The sequence below is a fragment of the Athene noctua genome, chromosome 1 (assembly GCF_965140245.1).
Source record: "Athene noctua chromosome 1, bAthNoc1.hap1.1, whole genome shotgun sequence".
NCBI classification, from domain to species: Eukaryota; Metazoa; Chordata; class Aves; order Strigiformes; family Strigidae; genus Athene; species Athene noctua.
Genome location: NC_134037.1, coordinates 205,737,752 through 205,757,815, shown reverse-complemented (window position 1 = coordinate 205,757,815; position 20,064 = coordinate 205,737,752). Strand labels below are relative to the sequence as shown.

The 20,064-nt window shown below is 36.9% G+C and overlaps 1 protein-coding gene across 6 annotated transcripts in view; it reads left to right on the top strand.

The window, feature by feature from the left end:
• Window positions 1-20,064, top strand: part of PCCA (propionyl-CoA carboxylase subunit alpha) — a 284,928-nt gene that overhangs the window by 97,612 nt on the left and 167,252 nt on the right. For 2 of the 6 annotated variants that reach the window (XR_012633969.1, XM_074910938.1), the window contains exons 10-12: window positions 1,282-1,384; window positions 5,692-5,786; window positions 13,177-13,327. Coding sequence is in view for 5 of the 6 variants with exons in the window: in XM_074910938.1 (XP_074767039.1) it covers window positions 1,282-1,384; window positions 5,692-5,786; window positions 13,177-13,327 (349 nt within the window). In the remaining variant the exon portion in view is untranslated. Of the gene's footprint in view, window positions 1-1,281; window positions 1,385-5,691; window positions 5,787-8,197; window positions 9,488-9,943; window positions 10,117-11,115; window positions 11,233-13,176; window positions 13,328-20,064 lie in introns of those variants that run through there. The other 4 variants (XM_074910949.1, XM_074910973.1, XM_074910964.1 and 1 more) reach the window with 4 other exon arrangements.

Below are 20,064 nucleotides of genomic sequence, written 5' to 3'. Positions count from 1 at the left end.
AGCCTTTGATATAGGAGTTAAAATAGCTCTAAATCTTTCCGTAAGAAACACTGTGTATGGCTGTTAGTTACCTCACTTTGTTTTTTTGTACAGATCAGGTACTGTACAGAATCACAAATTTTGATATCCCTTTTCCTCTTTATTAAGTAATTCAATATACTGAAGTTAAATATGAATTTAGGAAAGGTTATACACTGAGTATAATCTCTCACTTAATAGCATATTATTCTACAATCTTGAAAAAAGGTGAAGAAACACCTTAAACTATACACGTATCTATACTGTAAATATACCCATCTCATAGTTTTATTGGCTAGGTTTAGTTTGTGGAATTGAGCTAAATACAAGAGCCGGAAAACATGAAAGCTTCAACTAATTTGTGCTGTAGTTCTTATTCTGGGCACGTTTTAAGTATCAGGGCTGCTGCATCTCAGTAGTCAATCCCACAGAAATTTACCCCAATCTTTCCATATGCGTCAACATATGTGGGACTGATATGGCAGGTAAAGAGCCTGTAGAAAACTTCTGTGGAGCCCTTGGGTCCCTGCATGATGATACATTTAACCCTGAGAAAGCTGTACATGAAGTTTGTCAGCAGTTATGCCCCATAGAAGTAATTTTCCTGCCATGAAAAATAAAGTCAATAGATAAAGTATCTTACAACCTTTATTTGTTTGAATAATTACATATGTAAAAGAGGAAACAGGGAAGTACACAGGATGTGCAGTATAATGCTCAATTATACTTTAATGCAGGGAAAAAATAGTACAGCTGGTATGCTCTATAAAGTATTGCATCTTCATGTTATGTGTTCAGTGCTTGAATTTACAAGGTCTGTAATATTATATCTGCAGTTCTTTCATCTAATTAATGTGCAACTAACTTATACTATTCTTGAGTATTAAGGGGACTGCATACCTTAAACAGTGATAAGCTTTACCTTCTATATAACAAGTACTTGGTAATTAATGGTTTTAAAAATTTGATTGCTTCATTAATTTTGCAGAAGAAAATGCCAACAAAGAAAAATAATACAAATAATTGTTGTAAATGTTCAGACTTTTTAAACAGTGAAATTCCTTGTGCCTTGAGGACATAATTTTTTCATCTTTATAAGAAAAAAAGAAAAGGATAAAGACTTGAGTGCAAATGGTAAAACTTGACTTTTGGATGTGTGTGTTGCCAGATGACTGGAATGAACAAGTGTTCTTTCTCCTTGTGTACCTCAGAACTTAACTTTTAAAATACAGTTCTTTTTTGTTGTTGTTTTCATTATTTAAGGGAAGGTTTTAGGTTTTCATCTCAAGAAGCTGCTTCAAGTTTTGGTGATGATCGTTTACTGATAGAAAAATTCATTGATAACCCTCGTCACATAGAAATCCAGGTTGGTGGTATTATTATTACTCCTACTGTTACTGTTTGTCTATTTAATAAGATTCGGACTAATAAATTAAATCAAAGTTCAAAACGTTTCAAACACTCTGCTAAAAAAGGCCTATGAGTCTTGTGCTTTCCTGTGTCTTGGGCCATTGCTCAAAACTGCATGGCTGTCGTGCACAATACAGCCTTCCTGTTTTTACTCTCTAGCCTTTCTTTAGCAGGAAGACAATGAACCGTGTTCAATTCTTTGGGGGGAGGGGGGGTGGGGGGAAAGGTTGTAGGCATCTGTCTTGAGGGCTGGAGCTTGAACTCTGGATCCTGATTGCAGTGCTTGAGTGCAGCAGAGGATGTAGGAGTTCGTGGTTTTCTTGCAGGCTCTAGGTGGTTTTGTCACTGTTTTGGATTCTGTTCTGAAGTATCTAATGCTCCCTGGGAACTCAGAAGGATTTGTGTCCCATTTGGGGCAGTTTGTGGTTCAAAATCAGGTGTATTCTCCTTAACTTCTGGATAGTGACCATTTATATCTTTCATTGGATCTAGTGCTAAGCCAGATGTGCTGATGCAGAGCAAGACTCATTTGTTTCAGACAGACTCTTAACAAAATTATGTTTTTAAATTTGTGATGTGTTTGATCTTATGCAGGCAGTTAAATTGGGTTTGTCAATAGCCTTGAAATAATCTTTTATGATCAGAGATCTATATGGAGTATGTTCATTTTCTCAAAAAAAGAGTGTCATTTATTTTTGTCCAAAATACAAACTCTTTCTAAGTTGTTGCATGTTTTCTTTTATGGTGAGAGCCTGAAGTATTTTGATAGTAGCTTAATAACTGAATGAAACAACAACAGTACGTTTGGTAGTGTGGAATGATTTGTAAGAGAGAAATACTTAACATTTTTTCTCTGCCGGATATGTGCACACAACCTGATACTTCCTATGTTTGTATTTATTTTATGTGCACAGACTAACTTATTGCATATGTGAAATGAACAAACAGTCTGTAAAAATGAAATTTAAACCCCAACATCTTCTCTTTTGAAGGGTCGCAAAAAGGTATTTAGCAAAGGTTTAGTTTCAGCATTAATCTTAGGTTACAAAAGAGGTCAGATTGCTTGAACATCTTCCTATATTCTCTTGCCATGGTTAATAATTTTTGGCTACCTATGTCTTTGTTTCTTTCTCTTTTTTTATGCAAATCAGTATACCTTAAAGATCTATTCCTTTCAGTGCTTGCAGGTTTGTGAGCTTCAGCAGGTTCCTACTGACTGACTAAATTTAGATGAGATTGATCAGTCCATACTTTCACGAGTTAGGGGCAGTTTTTACATTGTCTTGATTCCTTTAGGTTTAAAAAAAAGTTACCTCAAAAAAATTAGGCAGTACTGTATTTAAGAACAGTCAATTTCACCTAGATTAAACAAAATAGCTTTTCTATTAATAATTCATAGTTTTATTTCTAATAAGTGTATAGTGAACGTTGTTTTCCTTACACAAACACTTTGATGATACCTTTTAACAATAGCATATCACTTTAACTTCATGTTCTAATCAGCTTTAGGACGTTGACCTTGGTTCATTTTCAGACTGTTAAATATACAAACAATTTGAGACCAGATGCCAAATATTTATTAATTTAGCAGTAACTTTTAAATAGAACTTTTTTCCAACATTCTCATATATCTCCAAAGCATTGGTACTTAAAATTGTTATATAAGGGGTTTCCTGTGTCTAGCTATAAAACAATCACTTTGTAAAACATGAGAAAAGACTAAAACAATTGACAGGAAAATAGAGTCCAAATAGACTTTATGCTTGAACTGATTTGAAGCCTTGTTCTCCTGAAATGTCTTATATAAAGGACCTGAGTCTAAAGTAAGAGTACATGGAATGTCTAACTATTGCTTGGCTAAATAGCAATTTTACAGCTGGAAGTAGAATTTAGCTGAATCTTGTGAGAGAGGTTGCAATACATTAATTATTTTGGAATCTAGATGTATATAGCACATACTAATATCACAGTCATCTAATCCCACAAAACAGGATATTTTCTTTGAGGAATATTTAGATATTTAGAAAAAAGCTGTAGCTGTGACATGCATTTTTAGTGAGATGTGTATTGGAATCTCACATCATTTCAGAGATGATGATTTCAATATTCTGTAAATGTTTTCTGAAATATAATTGTTTTATGAAGTAAGTATCTTCTTTAGTTTCCGATAATGAAAACTTTGGACTCAAAATGAATGTAAAAACCTAACGCTAGATGTTGTTTGGCTTATTCAGTTTATAATTATGTTTTCATGGTAAATATTCATGTGTATCTCTTCAAGCCATATTAACTGATAATGGAAAAATATTCAGGTAGCAGAAATTAAGTAGGATACAAGAAATGTCCTGAAGTGAAAGAAAATATTTCCTAGTTGGCTTGAAAAATATTTTATTATCCCTTTCAGGAAAATACAGTGAGAGAGGAGAGAGAAGCACAGGAACTCATTTTTATTGAAATATCCCAGGACTTTTTGGTTTGTTTATTTTGGTGAGGCCAAATTCTGTGGAAGGTTGTAGGCTTTCTAACAGTGAAACAGAAGTGCTCACAAGGAATCATTCTACTTACAAGACGGTGATTTTTCTATCAAGTACTGTGCTGTGCCCTAGAGGTACTGTTTTAAGATTAAAAATACCCCCTAAATATATTTTGTCCTCCCAAATGAGTTTCTAAAGAGCTCTGTGATGTTTAGTCCTGGATTGGATGAGTTAGGACTCGGATAGAAGTTGCTTTAGATGCTGCTGGGGTTTTTTTTGGCTTTGTACTGAGCTGCCTGTTACAGAATCTAGCAGTTGGCTGAAGTACCTGTGTGCTGCTGCTGCTAAACCTCCCCCTGGGCAGAGAATAACGTTCTGGGACAAGCTCTAGCTTAGGAACAACCATAGTCATCAATCTTGTAGAACTCTTTGGAGTGGATTTTTCCCCTAGAAAGCACCATAAATTTATGGGAGTGCAACAGAATTTCTGGGGAAAAGGTAAGTCTGATCCTATAGGGTGCTGAGCACTCTGGGTCTCGTGCTGCACAGTGCATGCGAGTTGTCTTCATGAGATCAGTGCCTCGTTTTCAGTCACATCTACTCAGATTATTCACGCATCAGCAAACATTGGTGTCATTGATGCAAGAATTCATCTTGCTTAGTGCCATACTCTCTCTGTAGTACTAAAAGGAATAATAAATAATACAGATTCGTTGTCACAAATGTGAGTAGATATGGTTGAATTCACGCAGTTTGAGGAAGATTGTCTCCTTTTTTTATCTTGTCTGTTTTCAGTGTAAAACTGCACTATTAAAGAATGAAGCATGAATATTGGCACAGGTTCCTGCAGATCAGAGCAGGAAGATGGAAAAAAATGGATTAGAGGGAAAATTTTATAAGGAAGAAAGGGAGCAGATGTGGTCTGCAATGAAAGAAATTATTCCAAGAATAAATGTAGAATATAACAATGTATTGTTTATCTTGTAAGATTGGAAGACGTCTGCTTGAATCTTCAAATCTACTAACCTGCTATTGGAAATGGTTTCACTGTACAGTTGATTTCGTAAAGGGATAGAGTTCCTTGTCTTACTTTTCTTTCCAGTTTGAAGTTGCAGAATCAGTTGAGAGTTCTCTTACACTGGACTTGGTTTCTTTTCAGTATGTAATTTAGGCAGTTGGATTTACATGCTTGACTGTTAATTTCCATTGAAAGAAGTGAGAACGTAGCAAATTTTATTCTTAATAAAAGATTGCAAAGTTTCTGAAGACTTCTTTATTAAAGAGAGAGTGCTGTGGTTCTCCCACTGAGAAAGCTCTGTTAAGCATTGTTTCTGAAAACTATGGTGTGTAATTCAGGAGCAAAGTTTTGGCATCCTTTGAGATGTTTCTCTTCTTCATTGACACAAGATATTGCTTAACAATATGCTTGTGAGTAATTTAATTATGCAATACAATTTTAAATGCCTGAAAACATAGTTTTAATCTTATTTCAGTCTTTTGATTTCTGAACTTTTGGGGGTTTCTCACAAATTTTGGAATGAGTGGATTTTTGCCATGTGTAGACTCTCTATAGAGTCTTTAAAAATAATCCTGTTCAGAATTTGAAGGAGCATTCAATTAGTATTTCATATACAATTAATTTTCTACACTAGCATTTTTTCCAGCCTTTATTTCTAAATTGGAAAGAAATTATTTTTAAATTAAACTAACTCAATGATACATACTAGTATAATGTGTAAAGGCCATATACGTACATCTGTTTGTTAATGGCAGCATGTTATTGTTTCAGGTTTTGGCAGATAAACATGGTAATGCCTTGTGGTTGAATGAAAGAGAGTGCTCCATTCAAAGGAGAAACCAAAAAGTTGTGGAGGAAGCCCCAAGGTATGTATACTAGACTCTTGATGCAGCTTCAGTTATTGAAAGAACTTTTGGAAAAAATGCTGGTTTTATTTACTGTACAAGTGCATGCAAATTTTATTCTGTTAAAACCTACAAAAATGTTTAAGTTATAGTCATTTAACTATAATGCAATTTTGATGTTGTACTTGGGGATGTTCTGATTTTGCTTCGTGATGTCTTTCTGTAAGAAGAAAACAGGTGCTGTGCTGTTTCATTTTTTTCATGATTTTGTATAAAATTGATATAAATTTTTACCAATCAAATATATGTGGTATATGAGATGGCTTTCTTAATGTATCTGAGATTTATTTTTCCTTTTTCTTTGCCATGCAGCTTTTGGAGTTAAGAACAAAATAAAGTATGGAATAAGTATTCATTTTACTACAGATACAGATATTTGACTATGTTACAGTAATTGTGGGAAGGCCAGATAATACTGTTTACTTCTATTTAAAATAGCACATGGAGTACTAAATACTCTGTGTCACTTCTAGTACCAACTATAGATGTAGGTGTCCAGTAACTCAAAGGTACTAAATGATCTTAATTCCACTGATTTCAAATGGAGATGAAATACATTGCTGCTGTGCAAGGTATGGTCTTGCTGTTTTCTGTTGCATTTTATTTATTGGAGAAAATATGTAGAAAAAAGGACATAAAGAAGTTCTGGATTCAGCAAATCAGACAGAGGTGTATCACTAGCCATGGGAATTCCCAGTGTAATGTGTTCACCAGCTGGGATGGGTTTTCCATTATTTTGTAGCACAGACCTATGTGATGCAGCAGTTTAGGATGTGAGGAAAAAGCACATAATTCAAGTGATGTTTATTTATAGGCAGCATATAAATTAATGTTGGATCATAATCATGGGACTGGCACTGTTTACAACCTAGATTTTAAATTTAAAAATAAAGTTTAAATCTAAGGATACACATCCACTAGTAAATGCTTAAATACCTGTGTTGCTTCCTGTAGTGCTTGCAGATTTCTTAGAAGCCTTATGCCTAAAGATTTTACTATGTTTTTGTTTGTGAAATGTGAAGGCTTCAGGTCCTGATAAAATGTGAGTGTGGATATATGTCTGCTTAAGCACTTAGGAGAGTCTTCTGGCTCAGAAGTACCTGTAAGGTGCTGCCTGCCTCATCTGTCTGATCATTCTCCATGCCTGTAGTCAATTAAAGGAAATGATATGTCTTTCTCTCACCAGCCAACTGTAATCAGAGTGTTTTCTTTCATCAGAAATAACAGCCTTTTAACTTTCTTGGGCTTCTATGTTGGAGTTGCCAGTAATTTTTCTCATCCTTTCCTATAACTCTACAAAAGAGTCTGGGCAAGTCAGCAGCTTTCAAAACTTGGTGTGAAAACTCTTCTTCCTTCTTGTCGTTGAATGTTTTACACTCTCCAGACTTTACTGACAGCTTTGGAAACCTTATCTTATCTGCATTACAGCCACTTGCAGTTTGCTGCAGAATGCATTTATTTACAAAGGATTACAAGACTGGTGCAGATAAGCAGGGCACTAATTTCTGTGAGACACTGTAGAGACCCTAAAGCCTGAAGTTAGTCCTCGTGAATGCTGTTTCAGTTAGTCTCAATGATTAATGACTCCTGGAAACACCTTTTCTTGTATGGCTGGGTGAAGAAATAAGAAGTCCTAAGTAGTCCTTTTTTTCCTTCTTTTTTTAAATAGTAGCTGCCTTTAAGAGCTCTGAGATAAGTTGAACTTTTTTTTTTTTCCCGCCCCCCCCTGAAGCCCAGGAGATAGGATGCTTTGGGCTAAAATGTTTATTTGTCTTTTGTACAATTTAGGGCTTTTGACTCTGACCTCTTCTCAGGCCTCTTTTGATTTACTTTTTTCCTATGATGATGTTTTTCTAAGTATCTAGTTTAAGAGACTGATTGTTGAAGTCCTTTTGGCTGTGAGAATATGATTTTCGGAAAGTTAAGCCTGCAGCTGTTGAACTTACCCGTATGGGATCATTATGTGTTTGAATGTTGAGTTTTCCTAGGGAAGTTCAGTCTCTTGTAAAAAAAAACCCCAAAACAACAAACAAACCAGCAAAAACCAAACCAAGCCTCTTTCTTGAGGAGAGAAAACTTCATTTTACACCCTGATGAGGTTACAGTATTCAAGGGAGCCCTGGTGTGTGTTCACAGTGGTCAATCCTCCAGTTTCAAATAGGAGACCAACAGACGTTGCTTATACCCTTTTAACATGTAGTCAGCAGTCCTACTCTGTTCGGGGAAGCACAAATAAGACACATCTGATCATTGCTAGTTTTGGACAAAGTTGGTGCTACACAAAACTCCTAGTGATTTGTAGTAATTTTCTTTGCTTCTAGATTCACACCTTTCTGGAAGATGCTGTTGACTTCTAATTTCACCACAGAGGCTGAAATTTAAATGGATGAGTATCATTTAATAGTCTGTTGTTCCTTAGTTCAGTTTTTGTTCCCCTGGTGCCCAAACTCTTTAGTAATTTTCAGAGAAGTTGCTATGGGACAGTGTACTTTGGCAAGCAAAAATGTGAGAGTGTGGTTGTATTTTCCTGTATTCTAGAGTGATTAATAAAGTGTTCTTTCTTGTGGAGAAATAAGGCTCATAAGCTTATCAGAACATCCATTGATCCTTTAGGATCAATCTAAAGTAAATGGATCAATAGAAAGTAAATATACAAGTGTCTTACCTGACTTCCTGTTCAATAACTGGAGCTGAAAAGTCTGCTCTTAAACTTCACTTGAGTGTGAGCAGGTGTCCTATCTAATAATTTCAGAATGTGTTGGAAGCTTTTTAAAGCACTTTAACTTTTGCCTCACCACTTGGGTGAAGGAATGTCCAGCTGTTTGGAGGCACTTGGCTATTTGTACTATTTGATGCTCAAAGTTAAGATTTTGGAATGTTGTCATGGAGAAGTGCCATGCAAAGGCCCTTCCACTCACCATGATCATCCAGCACTGTCCTTTGCTGTAGCAGTCAAAGAGATCAAATGTTTGATTCTCCATGGAATGCCGTTTAGAATCACAGAATCATTTAGGTTGAAAAAGACTTTTAAGATCATTGAGTCCAACTGTAAACCTAACACTGCCAAGTTCACCATTAAACGACATCCCTAAGTGCCACGTCTGCATGTCTTTTAAATACCTCCGGGAATGGTGACTCAACCACTCCCCTGGGCAGCCTGTTCTAGAGCTTGACAACCCTTTTGGTGAAGAATTTTTACTAATATCCAGTCTAGACCTCTCCTGGTACAACTTGAGGCCATTTCCTCTCATCCTATCACTTGTTACTTGGGAGAAGAGACTGGCACTCACCTTGCTACAGCCTCCTTTCAGGTAGATGTAGAGAGCGATAAGGTCTCCCCTCAGCCTCATTTTCTGCAGACTAAATAACCCCCGTTCCCTTAGCTGCTCCTCATAAGACTTGTTCTCTAGACTCTTCATGAGCTTTGTTGCTCTTTGGGCGTCCTCCAGCACCTCAGTGTCTTTCTTGTAAGGGGTCCAAAACTGAACACGGTATTCGAGGTATGGTCTCTATCATATCTCAAAATGCTGAGCTTCAGAACAATGGGTGTTAAACCTTCTTTCTATGTTTTCAGACCTTTCCTGGACAAGTAATGATGGAACCAGTGCCCTGCTACTGTATTCTGTACTGGCATGCAGGATCTGTATTAGCATATACAGTGAGTGAGTCCTTAGAACTTGCTAGCTGCCTGCTTATTCTCCTTTGTTGTCTCTAATTTTCAACAGTGATTCCATATACTTTGGATTAAATCTTAGCACCCCAGACTTTAAGAATAAGGTGATTCTTAGGACAGTCTGTCAGCAATTTCCCAAAATTTTCCTGAGTTCCATGTCATGCAGGAAATAATTTATTATGCTTTTTTTTCCTAACTGCATACATTCAGAGTTGAGATTGCCTTATCTATGCTAGATGTTAGTTTTGTGGTGTCTTTTTAAATTGAGAGATGTTCTTTCAGTTCAAAGGACAAAAATGTTTCTTTCTATTTCTGCCTGTGACAAAGATCTAAGAGGCAGGAGATTTAAAAGGGAGGCTAGTTTACCAGTAAGTAACTGCATTAGAATGCAAGTGAAACAGTTAAACTATTTTTGTGACATTTTTTTTGCATGCTCCATTGTTAGTTTCTCTCAGGAATGCTTCTATCCTTGGAAGGTGCACAGACAGCAACTTCTTTCACTTTCTCCAAGAACTCAGCTCTCTCTGAAAGATCTCAGTATGATGCAAAGTACTTCAGCATCATATTCCAGATTAACTGCCAAGGTGCTACTTGAAGCCAGCGACAATTTGAATAAATGTATGTAGGCAAGAATTTAGCAGAAAGTTGTATTATTGATCTACTGTCTATGCACAAGTTCTCCTTAGAGTTGTGCATGTGTATATATCAGATTGTACATTTCCTATCACTTTGTCTGTAAATCCTTGAAGGGTTGGGGATAAGAGAAACAGTGAGCCTGTTCTTGTGGCTATGTACATGATTCATAGGTGGGCACAGTTTAGATGTGGGGGCAAAACTGTGTTCTCAAACTCTTTAGCATATTTATGCCCATGGTATGGTAGTATAGTACATAATAGGTATCTTAAAGGAGACTGTTTTTTGTAGGTAAGTAATTTTTTTAAACAAACAGTATGCCTAACTATTTTCTAAGAGCAGGAAAGGTGACCCTCCCAGTGTTGTGATATCTTCAGAGGAAGGGTAAATGTTATGGATGGTTTGGGGTTTTTTTGGTCTAAGCTGAGCAGTAAATTTCCACTGATGGTGTAACTGTCTGTACTTTTCAAAATCTCAACCTTATCTGTGAGTGAAGGTGGTGGAGATATTTTGGGAAACATTATTGGATGAACTAGAAGTGGAGAGGTAACATCTTGCCCGTGTGGTTCATCTCTCTGGCTGTAGAAACAATGACACAAACCAATTGTATTGTCTTTGATCAACTTTACAACAGCTTGAAGAAGGTCTTATCAGTGAAATATATCAGGTCTGATCTTATTTTTACTTTCTAGTGCTTTTATCTTGTGAATCCTTTTTACTTTTCAGCCTTCATGCTGCCATAGGAGCTATTTAGTCGAAAGAATAACAGATATATGTGTGAGAAAAAGATTTGAAGTCAGGTTTAAAATGCCGTGTTTTTGAGTGATGCCCAATTAGATTGGAGAAGAGTTATTTCAGTTGTAAGAGGTGCATTGTTAAAGAAGGGAGAAACAGTGTATACGAAAGGTAAAGTGGCAGAGAGAAATAAGAAAACTTTGGTTAATTAACCTACATGATTGCAGGGATGATCCAGTCATTTTAGAGCATAAAGCTTAACCACGCAGCAGAGATCAAGTTTAGCAGTGTGACACCTCTGTTCCATTCTTTGGCTACAGCAGGAGGTGAACAGAGAGATCTCAGACCTACATTTAACAAATATAGGTAAGACATCACTGTAATAAAGGGGAGTAACTGTCTTTCATCCATATGAGATGGTTATTCTAGCAATAGAGTATGAAGCTGATACTGAAAAGGTTCTGTTCTTCGTAAGCTACTCATTGACCTTTCATGATCGAATCTGTCCAAAAACCCCAAATTGAATTATAGATGGTTGATTTTGTGTACTGTATTATCCTCTTATTGAATCAAAATAAGAAATATTATGAGGTGCCTATTTTGATAGGTTTGACACAGTTTTGCACATCTTCTGTTTTTTTTTTTTTGTTTTTTTTTTTCCCCCTTTGATCTGATATAGGATCTGAGAGCTTTCTTGGGATCAAACTTCCTTTTCCTGTTGATCCTGTTGTTTGCCAAGAAAGAAATTTTTCCCTAAATTCTGAAAATGCCTGCCCTCCCATCCATCAGAATCTGCCCATGTAGGCACAGAAAGGACGGAGGTATTAAATAGCACTTTTCCCATAAAGAAAAGGTTTCCATTGTCTCCTGGTTTTCCTAGATATTTCCTCACATTTTGTGTTGTGTCAAATATAGTTTGTTGTGGCAGAAGTCTCTAACTCTTCTGTGAGTTCAGGTCTCAGTGAAAAACTCCCATAGTAAGTCCTGAAAGTTAAGTCCTGACTGGGCACTGGCTTCTGTCTGAGTGCAGTCCTGGGCCCCAGGTGGACCTTCACTGACTTTGATGGGGCCACTTCAGATACATGGAGGCTTCTGATTGCTCCTTTACAGAATTCTGACTCTCTCTTGAGGGACATCTCAAGAAATATGTAACATTTGGTATTTTTGTTTTAAACAGTAACTTAGAGGTAAGGTAGAAATGACTTCCTCTTCCCTTTTAGTACTTTTAAAATGATAGCTGAGTTATGTAACTAATGTAAGTCACTTCAGAAATAGAATAAGCATATTTGTAAGCTTATATAAGATGAAACAGCTACATGTTGCCTTTCACAGAAGGTCAGTATGTCAGGGTGAGGGGCAACCAGTTTCACAGCTTTGATGGAAGTTTCTCTACCTCTAAGTTAACAATCTGCATAGGTTAATCTAAATCTGAATTTACAGTAGAGAGGGGAATAGCAAGCAGAATATGTACATTCCCAAATCTTTTAATTCACTGGACCAGTGGAACTGGCATGTTGCTCTCCTAGAATGAGAAGGCTTGGCATTTGGGCTGTGTTCACAGTGGCTTCCAAGATGGTAGCTGAGCTGCACTTCTGGTGCCCTGGAGTGAGTCCAGGATTTGTGGAAAGGAATGAATTGCAGTTAACAAACACAGATAACTAGTCTTCAGCTTACAAGTAAAGCTGAGAGAGGAAATACAGGATATGAAGGTTTAAGTCATGATACTGTTGATGGTGTGCTAGTTAAGTATTAAGAATGCCCAGATTTTCTTCATTGTAATCTTACATAAGAAGCCCAGATAACTATTTGATGAAACTCCAAAACTTATTTATTGTACAGAATATCAATGAAACAGCCATGTTGTTTTAATTCAGAGTCAGAAAACAAATTCCCCTTAGACCTCTTGACTTGTGTTTTGTCATTCTTACTTCCACTGGATGGATTTTTTAGTTACATTTTTTTTTTTTTGTAAATAGATACACCTTCTAAAGTATCATGAATTTGTATGTTCTTATTTTTAACTTACGTTATTATAGATCTCACTGTTCTAAAAGTGTTGTGTTCTGTTATATTTTAGAGAATACTGTTATCTATCCTGAATTTCCTATGTATTAGCAGTAATTGCAAAGCATGCAGTATATCTGTTTAGGAGCAATCTAAATGTAAAGGCATACATTTGACAGTCTTGACATGTTTTCATAACTTAAATAATTATGCTGTCCTCTTTTGGTAGTAGTTTAAGCAGAAGATGAAATTATTTAATTATTACTGTTTTTTTAACTAAAGAAGGGCATTGTTTCTGTATTGTAGCACTTTTCTAGACCCTGAAACTCGAAGAGCCATGGGAGAACAAGCAGTAGCTCTTGCCAAAGCAGTAAAGTATTCCTCTGCTGGAACAGTAGAATTCCTTGTGGACTCCAGTAAGAATTTCTACTTCTTGGAAATGAATACTAGACTTCAGGTAAGAAAAACAGCTCTACAGATTCAGAAAAGTGTTATTTAAAAAAACAGAACATAACCTCCTTCCATACTTAGGGGTCTGCTCCTGCAAAGACTTGCACATAAATAACTTGACGCATGTGAGCACTTCCTACTGAACTTAAAAGATCTACTCACTTAAAGAAGCCTGCATATACAAGACTTTGCAGTAGTGAGCCCTTGCACAGCACTCAAGCAAGCGTTCAGAGCTTTTGCTCTTTGTTACACTTGACCTAAAGACCTTGCAAGAGGTCACTGTTAAGTACCACTGTGAGTTCACAGTAAGTGTCTAGCCACTGTGCTCTGATGCTTTTCCCCACTGGTCCCTGAAGTTTCTTCTTTATTATTTTATACTTTGATGATTGCTTGCTGAGTTTCTCTAGGAGGGTGATTAAAACTATATGTGTATATCAGCAATAAAAAACTCTAGCAATCTGCATAGGATTGAAATTGTGACTGGAATGCAACTGTGTAAAAAGCATGCTGACATGGTGCAGGATTTTTGGAACATCTTATGGTCAGTAGTAGATGTTACAATATACACTGCAAATGAATGGACAAACTTTTATGGAAAACCCCATCTACCTCCTATTTGACTAATGCATTTCTGATAATAATTAAGAAAACAGTCATATAGCTTGAAGTCTGGATATCATTCTTGAAGATGGGAACAAAATTCAATTTGTAATCAAGTAAATTCCATTGGTTTTGTTCTCCTTTTCTCATTTTGTTAAATAACACCAGAAAGACTGAAATGTGGAATCAAGCAACAGAGTGATTAGTTTCTTATACTGTTTTCACTACATTTCGTTAGGGTTGTGTCCTGCCTGCAGCTTGTACATGTGGGCAGTGATAGAGCTTAGAGAGATCCTCGTAATTCTGACATCGTTGCGTGACTTGTATAATGGCTGGGTGAATTTATGTTAGGGTAAAGAAGTGAGAGAGGATTTGGGGTACAAAGGGGGAATTTGCCTTGCCTTGCAGGGCAGCGGTGTTTTTGGAATTAGTCATGACAGTTATGCTTCACACATTTTTGGTAGGAGTTTGCTAGACACGGTCTGGTCTACCTTAGATTCAGTTAGAGAGGGTGGTGGTTAATGGTAATGTATAGTTCATTAAAAAATTATGAAGAATTTCTGTTTCTTTGGTCATATTCATTACACTTTTCCCAATCTTGCAGTTTTTGAGAGAACATTTTTTTAGTGACTTTCCATGTTCTTGTTTACATAGAAGAAAATTAATTTGTGGTTTTCTGCATAACAGAACACTTCTGCATAACAGAAGTTCAAAACCATTTCCTTGCTGTGGTATATTATTTTCCATAAATTCCTAAATGGAATTAGTTATGGAATATTCCTGGATTTGATTCTTTTTGCGATTTGCTTTTAAGATGTTATCTTTGCTGTGTTGTGGTGTCTTCCCCCTGCAATGCATAGTGGTAAGTGTTCAAAGTCCCAAACCCCAAACTTGCTTAATTGTAGACGTCTCCACATATGCAGTAAGAAAGCTTTCACAAGTCCATCTTTAAAGACTTTAAAGACTCCTTTTGAAATATAGCCTAAGCAGTTTGACAATCCCCTATAATAGCAGACTCATTCTTTCCAACTCTTAAAGAAGTTTACTAATCTTAAATTACAGTACTTGTGTAGATATTCTCTAATTCCTCTATCCTGCCTGTGTATTGTCTCTAATTAGCATTTCAGTTTGAGGCTGGAGAGTAGTAATTTTCTCTGATTCTTCCACAGGCTTACTTGATTGATTTGTCACTTCTCCCAGGTCTCAAGCTTTACTTTCTGTTCAACTAACAGTTATGCAACTAACATCTTGTTCTTGCTCCCTTCTATTAAGAGCCAAACATAGAAACTCTAATGAAGCTTGTCCAGATTTAACTTCAGAACCAGGAGAGTCTCCAGATGTCCCTGTATTGCTGCAACCTTTTTCTTTTGCGTCTCCCAGCAGTGAACAGTGGCTAACAGGCTCACTTGCCTTGTTTTTGCTGAACACTCAACAGTTGGAAGAACTCTCCTAAATGATGGACATGTCATCCATAAATGATGCTCCTAAGGTCTTTGTCAGTGTGCATTATAGACACAGCTATCTGTCAGAACATTTCTACTAAATTATGCAATTTCCTGTGTCTGTTTTAACATTTCAGCAATCTCTAATCAGATCACTGTGGCCTTTTTACTTTAGATACAGACTTCAGAATATACTTGCATAAAGCTAACTAAACTCTGCCCAATACTTTGCACTGCCTGCTGATTTCTCCCCTCTCTCCCTTTGGTGTATCTGCCAGATGTCTTCCAGTGTTTTTCATAAATTATTTTGCAGTAATTGAGAGTTGTATTATTATTTGGCTGCCTTTTTGGGGAACTCTTTGGGAATATACTTTTTCTGCTGTATAGTTCTGCTCAAAAGTGTAAGAAGCACCTTACAGGAAGTTTATATTTTATTTAATTTTTGTGTTAAGTGTTGCTGCAATACAATATGAGGTTGGAAAGTGAAAAAAGTTGGTGAATCAGCTCCATTGTGTCTCTTGTATGCTACACAAATCTGTTACAGATGTTTCACTCCCTCCAAGTGATTCAGCTTTAATGATTTATTCTTTGCTGTTGGCAATGTACTTTTTGTAGTAGCTGCTGCTCTGCCGTTTTTCAGAGGCTAGCTGATAAGTATGAGACGGGAGATTGGATGATTGCATAGCAAAACTAGTTATTCTTGCTTTTCACAAGAAAACTTAGAAATATCTACCCTAGCAGCTACAAGAGAACTTCTGTACATTGTCATTTAGGGCACTTCTGGAGTGGTTTTCAGGCAACTACCACTGTTAAGATTGTTGAGGCAGACCAGATGTTGAATATCTGATTCTTTATAGCTTCTCACGCCGCACGGTGCTTTGTGTTACCGTGTTGTCATCAGCCTAATCAAAGTCAGTCATAGTCCAAACCAGCCAAACAAGAGCTTTAAAAATATAAAAAGTTTCTGACCTCTTAGACTGATAGCCTTTTTAACTTCCAAATTGTGTCAAAAATCTCCTTACCACATTACCACCAGAAATGCTGACTAGGAAAGTCTCTTCTACTTTTCACTGGAGGACTAGAAATGGTCCTCTTTGACTATATGAATAGAGTCTATAGTCTGTAAATAAAGAATATCTGTTAATGTACAGGTGTGCGGTGTGGCTAAGCTTCTTACATGTGAATCAATTGGTGACAGCAAAGGGAAAATATCACATAATCTAGAAGTTTCTAGTACCTTGAAACAAGAAGCATCTCTTGTTGGCTTGAGAACTGAGAAAAGTACAAGCAGCAGGTGAAGAGAGTACTTAACCTGAATACAGTTGTACGTCTGTGTCTCAGGTCTGCTCCTAACCTTCTGCCTCCCTCATGCACTCTGTGATTTAAATAACAAGTGAGCACTCCCTTCCTCCTCAAAACATGACCAAATTTGCTTAGAGTAATCTGATTGAAAAGATCATTTGTATGGACTGTGTTCAGCATGGTGTATTTGAAAAATATGGTAATTTGAATATCAGTGTGTGTTCTCCTCATGTGACAGTTTTGACTGTTTTTGTCATAACTTCGTAGGGCATAAAAGATAATTTTGTAGAATACTCTTATGTGTTTGTAAGAGATTTATTGAAAGCAAAGGGTATATCTGTTTTTATTTTACAGTTAATTGGTAGTGAGAGTATGTATTTTATGTAAATGTTTTCAAGTTCTTTTAAAGTAACTTGATTCAAAGGCATAAGGCAAATGTAAATAAACTTCCATACACCCATAAAATATTTCCCACTGTTAAGATTTTTGTTCATCACTTTAGTGTTTTCATCAGATTTTTACTAACCTCTGGGAAATGTTGTGTTCCAGAGCTTTGTATTTGTACAGAACGGGCTGTCCCTGGTGTAAAAGGCAGAGGAAGAATTTTTATATGCAACATGTCTCTTTCTATGTCCCTTTTCACCTGTTTGTCCACTCACAAAGGTATAAAAAGCATGGTTGAGAGATGTCTAGAAGTATGTTGAAATCCTGTTGGTGATTGTCTGGAGCTCTACTGCTTATGTAGACTTCTAACAGTCTCTTAATGGTATCTGTATTCTGTTGCACATCATTAGGCAGCACCTGCTATGTGTTTGCTCAGTGATGGAGGGAAGTGCTGCAAAATATTGCAGCTGCACTACATACAAAGTAACAACAAAATATAAATCGCAAAGTGATGAGCTGAGTCTGGATTGACAGCCTAAACCACGGGAGAGGTGGTGACTTTGGTATCCGTAGCAGACCCATGGGATGGCAAGAGGTGGTTTTGTTGTCCTGGTGTGTGTAGCTGCCTGGAGGATGAATTGTGATAGGTGGGCAGGAGCACTGAAAGGGGCTGTCAGGAGTTAGTGGAGTAGATGTCTACAGAGTCTGAATGGTGGGATTTCAAAGTAAAGTCTCAAGCGACCGTTTCTGCTGTTTACTGAGACTTCATATTTCTTAATACTCGAATCTTGTTTTACTGTGACACTTTGCTTCAGTCATTTTAAATAGGCTAACGAACAGTGTCAGATGGTAAAGACTTTCAATTGCTGCTAACCTGGGCTGAATTTGAACTACTGACCTAAAGGTGAAAGGTCTCTTATCCCATTACCAATCCCCTAAGCCCACCAGAATCCATTCTGCACACAGTTTATACCAGCTGTTCATGGCCATTTTTAGAACCGAAAGAAAAGGTGATTTTGCTGCCAAACAACACTTCTTCACACAAGAGGGTCAGCCGACAACAGTTAACCAGATTTTTGCCACATTCTTGCCTCCTAATGCAACTTCCATTATGTAGCTACTGGTTGTCTGCTTTTCAGGCTTCCCAAAAGAACTACAGAAAAGCATTGCTAATTGTTGTTGACAGAAGAGAACGACATTGTTTGTGTAAGTCATTGAATCTGAAAGATGCCATTAACAGTGCTGCCAGGGCATGGAGTGATATCTTAGAGACATCATTACTACATAACTATCATAGAATACTATTAAAAAAGTAGAGAGAAAGGAGGCTCCTCTCCATTTTTAATAAGTAGAGAAATAAAAGATCATTCTTCATAGGGTACATTAGTTTCTTTCTTTTGGTGAATTTGATGTAAAGAAAACCCAAGAATGGCTGCAGTGTGACCAGAGCCACCTTGAACGAAGTACTCTGAGCAGGCTTTGATAGTGTTGCCGAATATAGTGAAAGCAGGAATTGCATCTTTAGAAAAGCAAGTGTAGTTTTTGTGGGTGCAAGTTTATTCTCTCATGCAGAGGACAGTGGAAAGGAAATTGTGTAGAATTACTGAATTGTAAATTTTTTTTTTGAAGTATAGGATGCTAATTGAGAAAGTTATGTTAAAATTGTGAGCTAAATAACTTGTTGATATAAACTGTGTGCTGTTTGTTTAAGACACGGAAAAGACAGATTCAGTATTCATAGGCTACACAAGTGATTTATTACTCATGTCTGTCCAGTACAATAATGAAACAAATCCTTGCAAAGAAAAATGAGAGAACTGAATAAATTATTATTGGAAGATAACTTTCTATGAGAAAGTAGATTAAATATTGTTTCAAAATCATTCTATGCTATGATTAGAAAATCAGTTGGCACCGAATGTCTGTGCATTAGTTTTTATTTCTGCAACATCTTCCTTAGGAAACAATACAAGAAGTCTACCTGAGAATCTTAGTTGATGGAAATTTTTGTAGTTCTCGTTGCACTTAGTTCTTCAATCACATATTAATAAATCAGAAAATAAACAGCATGTTATTATATGTCTACAGAGAAGGACAACATAGGAGATTGCCTGTTATGTATTCCTGTGTGCTTTCCATTCATTCTGTACATATACCCAAACATTGTCTGTTTTCCAGCAGCCTTTCTGCTCCCAAACCCGATGTACATGTGAACTATTTTGCAGAAAGATGATGTGACCCCAGAGTGCTCCTGCTTATAGTAGTCAGGAAGCTGGCATGCCTGAAGAGCAGAACATGTGTGCACCGTGGTTGCTGTTCAGTGCTCCGAAATAGAAACCAGGCTTGCTGAAATAAAGAGGATTGAGGAGCATCTGTAAGTTGGTGGGTTTGAGTCAATTGATACTGGATTTGGCTGCAGCAGAAAAAGCCTGTGGGACTCCAGGTGAATCATGTTTCCTGGAAACTGAGGTGTATGTTGAAAGTTAGTTTTGAGATTATTTATCTGAATGTAAAGGAGTATATGACACCAACTAGGGACTTACAGTAGTAGGGGTGACATAGTCTGTAGTTTTACGTCTACTGAAATTTAGATTTTCTTGACTGCTGTGGTCTGCCTGAATGCTCCAAGTGGTGTGTGAGTAACTTGATGCCTTATGCACACAGGGGCAAGAGAGCAATCTGTGAGAGTATCCAGAAGTGTTTGCTATTAGACCTGAGTACCTTGATGGCCTTGAGAAAAATGTGTTCTGGAATTATTCCCCTGAATATAAGGGGAGCAGTCACTGCTAGTTTAGCCTCAACTCTTCATAAAAACCACACAACTGTTTTTGTAGCTGTGGATGAACTCCAGTGTGGTAAAGCTCTAAGATTGTTGACAGTCACAGGACAGGAGGGAAATTATCAGCCTTTCTGTACTGCTCTGGGGACAGATGCTAACTGGACTGCGATGCTGGCAGGTTCCCCTAGCTCTTTTGTACCTGCTTCACCATCTATAAACTGGGACTTAGTTATTATT